General features: G+C 57.1%; 1 protein-coding gene across 1 annotated transcript; it reads left to right on the top strand.

The window, feature by feature from the left end:
* Positions 1-803: 803 nt before the first annotated feature.
* SP8 (Sp8 transcription factor) lies at positions 804-5,111 on the top strand. Its single transcript, XM_038128260.1, has 2 exons — positions 804-911; positions 2,003-5,111. The coding sequence occupies exons 1-2, from the start codon at positions 891-893 to the stop codon at positions 3,479-3,481; spliced, it is 1,500 nt and encodes a 499-aa protein (XP_037984188.1). The 5' UTR covers positions 804-890; the 3' UTR covers positions 3,482-5,111.
* The last annotated feature ends 261 nt before the right edge of the window (positions 5,112-5,372 follow it).

The raw sequence follows: 5,372 nt of genomic DNA, 5'->3' as shown, positions 1-5,372 counted from the left end.
AGCAGGGCCGGGCGGAGCGGGGTCCCCCAGGGACACGGCGAGAGGGCTCAGCCCTTCCCCGCAGCCTCCCAGGGCTGGGCGAGGAACCGAGGAGAGCAAAGCGCTCACCTTCGAGGGGGACGAGGCGGCGGGACGAGGCGGCCCTGATTGTGCCGGTGCCGCCCGCGTGGACTCCGCTTGTGCAACCCCACCGCCAAGAATCACACTTGAAAGAGCGGCGGGCGAGGGCGAGAAGGGAGGAAACGACCGGCAGCAGTGGCCTAAAGTGTTTCTCCCCCCTTGCCGGGACAAGGGAAAATAAGGGCTGACCAGAAGGAATCGGGAAGGGGGAAAGGGGGGGCTAGTGGAGAAACGGGATGCTACCGCTCTCGCCAGTCCGTGCCGATAATCATAGTAAGACTGAGATTATGATGATGATGATATAGAAATTCAAACATAAACCGCTCCGCGGGAAAAAAAAAAAAAAAAAAAAAAAAAAAAAAAAACCAACCAAAAGCAACTGTTGTCAAATTGCGCACAAGGGGGTTGGGGGGAGTGATGGGCAGGGGCGACCGGGATAAAGTAGCCCGACCCGGGGTGAGCGGTCCCTGCGGACCGGGACCGCAGCCCGCGCCGCTCGCCGACGTGAGTGCGTGAGGTCATCAGCGCCGGCGGGGCTCGACGGCCGGGCTCGACGGCGCTGCTGACTTCACGCAGTCACGTCGGCGAGCGAGGCGGCGGTGGCGGGGATTGGCTGGCGGGGGCTCAGCGGCACTTCAAAGCCGGCGAGGGAGCTACAATTGTGGTGGAATGGGCGGAACTGATCATTGTATTGCACACCTCTAAAAAAAACACTGCCTCTGATTTATCAATATAAAAAAGATCCTCTGAGAGGAGGGCACTTTTGTGTGATGGCAACTTCACTTCTAGGGGTGAGTCTAAGGATTTTTTTCTCTTGCTGGTTTAATTGGTTTCTTTTTATTGTCGATTGGAGGGGGTTAAAATAACCCCTGTCTTGACCGGGGCTATCAGTCTCCTCTATTCAGCCTGGGTTTTTTTCTTTTTTCTTTTTTTTCTTTTTTTTTTTTTTCTTTTTTTTTTTTTTTTTTAGCTTAAGTACAAGTGAATTTAGGTGAAAAGAAAGAGTGAGAGGGGGAAAAGGGGGCAGAGTCACTTTTCAGTGAGCAAGAAAAGGTTTTAAGGGCATTTGTAGAAACAACCTACAGTGCCCGGGCTGTGCTGTTCCTGTGCCCCCGAAGAAGTGGCTTTTCTTCTTTACATGTGACTGCTGGAAGAAAAAAAAAACAACAAACAAAAAAATAATCCCAAACCCAGCACTATCGGGTTTTTTTTGCGTGCAATTTTAAAAAAATTTTGCAACAGATTGTGGCTTTTTATTTCCCTTTAAAATAACACAACCCACCGTGTCTAGCAGGTACGTTCAACTCGTGTGTGCATACATATTTACATATGTTAAATTTATATATGTATTTCATTATCGTTGCTACGTAAATTAGCCTGATTTAAAGGACCCTTAAAAAAAAAAAAAGGCAGTAATTTGATAGTCCTGCGATTCTGTATTTAAGAATACAGAAATCTCAGGCCTTACTGGCCTGAGGGACGGGGACCAGACACGTCCCGGGGAAAGGGAGCAGGCTGAAACGTAGCTGCCGCCGTGCCGGGGGCATCTTTGAAGCTACGGTAACAGACGCAACTTTTTTCCCCTCTCTTTTTTTCTTCCCCCTTTTTAACCCTTCCTGAGCTCTTTCGGGGGAGGGGAGTTGGATGGTGAAAAAAAGCCCCGGTAGGCGTTTGGAGGCAGAACTGCGGTGCCGGCCCCAGCGAAGGGATCCTCCCGCGGGAGCCGCGAAACTTTGCGCCCGGGGCCGGGCGGCGGAGCGCAGCGGAGCGGGGCCGGGCGGCGGAGCGGTGCCGGGCGCGGAACGCGGGGCGCGGAGCGGCGGCGCGGGGCCGCTCCATCCCTGACGCCGGCGGGACGGCCCTCTCCCCTCTGTGCCCGCAGGAGGAACCGCGGGTAGGCTCCACGCCGCTGGCCATGCTCGCCGCGACCTGCAACAAGATCGGCAGCCCCAGCCCCTCGCCGTCCGCCCTTTCGGACAGCGCGTCCTCCTTCGGCAAAGGCTTCCACCCCTGGAAACGCTCCTCCTCCTCAGCCTCGGCGGGCAGCTGCGGCGCCGTGGGCTCCGGCCTCCCGGGCTTCGGCGTGGCGGGCGCGGCGCGGAACGGCTCCTCGGCGGCGGCGGCGGCAGCAGCGGCGGCGGCGGCCGCCCTCGTCTCGGACTCGTTCAGCTGCGGCGGCTCGCCGGGCTCCAGCGCCTTCTCCCTCACCTCCAGCAGCGCGGCGGCCGCCAGCTCGCCCTTCGCCAACGACTACTCCGTCTTCCAGGCGCCGGGCAGCGCCGGCGGCGGCGGCGGCGGCGGAGGCGGCGGCGGTGGAGCGGCAGGACAGGAGGCGGCGGCGCACCAGCCCGTCTTCATCTCCAAGGTGCACACGTCGGTGGAGGGGCTGCAGGGCATCTACCCGCGGGTGGGAATGGCGCACCCCTACGAGTCCTGGTTCAAGCCCTCGCACCCGGGGCTCGGCGCCGGCGAGGTTGGCTCAGCGGGCGCCTCCAGCTGGTGGGACGTGGGCGCCGGCTGGATCGACGTGCAGAGCCCCAACGGTGCGGCCGCGCTGCCCGGCTCGCTGCACCCGGCGCCCGGCGGACTCCAGACCTCGCTCCACTCGCCACTGGGCGGCTACAACTCGGATTACTCGGGCCTGGGCCACTCGGCCTTCAGCAGCGGCGCCTCCTCGCACCTCCTCAGCCCCGCCGGGCAGCATCTCATGGACGGATTTAAGCCGGTGCTGCCCGGCTCCTACCCGGACTCGGCCCCCTCGCCGCTGGCCGGCGCCGGGGGCTCCATGCTGGGCGGCGGCCCCGCCGCGCCGCTGGCCGCTTCGCCGCGCTCCTCCGCCCGCCGCTACTCGGGGCGCGCCACCTGCGACTGCCCCAACTGCCAGGAGGCCGAGCGGCTGGGGCCGGCGGGGGCCAGCCTGCGCCGCAAGGGGCTGCACAGCTGCCACATCCCCGGCTGCGGCAAGGTCTACGGCAAAACCTCGCACCTGAAGGCGCACCTGCGCTGGCACACGGGCGAGCGGCCCTTCGTCTGCAACTGGCTCTTCTGCGGCAAGCGCTTCACCCGCTCCGACGAGCTGCAGCGGCACCTGCGGACCCACACGGGCGAGAAGCGCTTCGCCTGCCCCGTCTGCAACAAGCGCTTCATGCGCAGCGACCACCTCAGCAAGCACGTCAAGACCCACAGCGGCCCCGGAGGCGCCGGGGGCCCCGGCGGCGGCGGCCCCGGCGGCGGCGGCGGCCCCGGCGGCAAGAAGGGCAGCGACACCGACAGCGAGCACAGCGCGGCCGGCAGTCCGCCCTGCCACTCCCCAGAGCTGCTGCCGCCCCCCGAGCCCGGCCACCGCAACGGCCTGGAGTGACGGGCGGAGGCTCGGGGCCGTCGCGCCCCCCAGTCCCGCAGCCCCCCGAGCGCGCAGCCCTGCGGCGGGGACGCGGACACGTAAGTAGCTGCCACGGCTCCGCAAGAACAGCGCTCAGCCCCGCGGCCGCTCCGCTGCCCTCCCGGAGCCCCGCACGGGGCAGGAGGTGCGGCCGGGCCGCGCAATCCCCGCGACGGGGGCAGGGGAGCGGCTCGGCAAGGGCGGAGAGCCGCGACCCCCCATGGGGCGGCCCCGCCGCAGCCTCTTTTCCCCCTCGCCTTGAGACCCCCCCCCCCCGCCTCGTGTCGCTTTTAGAGCGGAAAAAACACCCACGTCCCCTCTCGCTTTGCTGCTGGAAACCGTCCCGTGCTCCCTCCCTCCGCCACTGGCGCCGGTGGAGCCGCGGTGCCCCGGCGGGGCGGGCGGGCGGGCCGGGGCTGCTCCGCGGCGGGGCCTCCGACGGCAGCGCCGCCAGCCGCGCTCCGTGCCCCGCGCAGCGCCGAGCTGACGCTCGCACCTGCTCTCATCCCGGTACCTGCTCGGAACCCGTCTGCTCCCCGGGACCGGAGCGGCAGTGTGCTTATTTCCCTTCCCCCTTTATTATTTTTTTTTTCAATTTTAACAAATCGTTTACCTCCTCGAGTCCGAATTTCACTGCGTTTGCCAGCATATTTCTATAATTCTCATTTGAGCAGGAATCGCGAAATACGTTGAAAATAATTAGGTTGAAAGTCGTATATTTTTTTTTTTTTAACTTGAGACAGATGAAGAAGAACCGTGGGTTTCAAGCGAAGATGTATTTCCAATGCCAAAAAAGGGAGGCCGGGGGGGAATAGGAGAATTAAATATTTGTAAAATGCGTCTGAACTTATAGGTTTGTACCACTGGGAAATCGTTCTAGATTAGCTAACAATCAAATAAAACTCCACCAATGTATTGGTGTGAGGTGCAGTTGTCCAGGAGACGATTTTGTATAGTATTTTTCTTGTAAATTACTTCCAGTAAATATTTGAAAATATATTGAAGTACACTTGAGCTTATTTTTCTTTTTAATTTTTATTTCTTTTCCTGTCACGAGAAAACATTCTTGTTGCAGTCCTGGTTCACTGCATTTTTTTTTTCTGAACTCCTTTCTTGAAGTGTGCATCAAATCACTCTTCAAGATATAGGTTTTGCTTGAATATTAATTTAGTTAGGCATACAACTGTAATTAAGCAAACAATATTTGATAAATGTTGAATGACATTTAATTTAATGAGCATGTACTTATTTGCATTTGCTGGCAGTTCAGGTATAGTTACGGTGAGAGTTCTCCTATATTTCATAAAGTGGGTTTGCCACAACCCATGTATTAAATAAACTGTCCAAGTGAAACTGAACTAACGTTGGCCTATGTGTATTTCCTGAAAATAATATTGATAAATGTTAATAAACACTCCTGACACTACATTAGCGGTTTGCAATGCTGCAAACTAATTGTCTCATTGTAATGTTGAAATAATTTGGATATTTCACATTGAAATGAAAAGCCCTTCGCTGGAACATTTTAGATTTGCATTTTAAATGCATGAAATGTAATTGATTTTTATCTGTAATATTTTAAATGGTATTAATAAACTCCAGAAAATCATTCTACCTTAGGTCAGCCAGTTGTTTTTCTTCTTTGTAAGTCCATCGTTACAGTCAATGATTTACTTCGAACTCATATGGCATGAGTTGTTCTCCAGAGTTTCAGAGGAAAGTGAACGTACAACGAACGTAAATTTTAGCACATACCGAGAGCAGCTTTGAGGCATTCCAATGGGTAAGTTGTTCTGTTTCATGCTTTTTAAAATGCACCATCAGAGGAAAGTAAGTGAAAGACATTAGCTCTTTTTTTAGAAAATTGTTT

Source organism: Motacilla alba, chromosome 2, assembly GCF_015832195.1.
Source record: "Motacilla alba alba isolate MOTALB_02 chromosome 2, Motacilla_alba_V1.0_pri, whole genome shotgun sequence".
Classification (NCBI taxonomy): Eukaryota; Metazoa; Chordata; class Aves; order Passeriformes; family Motacillidae; genus Motacilla; species Motacilla alba.
Note: the sequence above shows the minus strand (reverse complement) of the source record. Positions and strands in the feature narration are given on the sequence as shown.

Bases quoted from the DNA above. Each gene is read 5' to 3' on its own strand.
- SP8 (XM_038128260.1), top strand. From the start codon at position 891: ATGGCAACTTCACTTCTAGGG. The intron at 912-2,002 runs GTGAGTCTAAGG...CTGTGCCCGCAG, and splicing joins TGGCAACTTCACTTCTAGGG to GAGGAACCGCGGGTAGGCTC.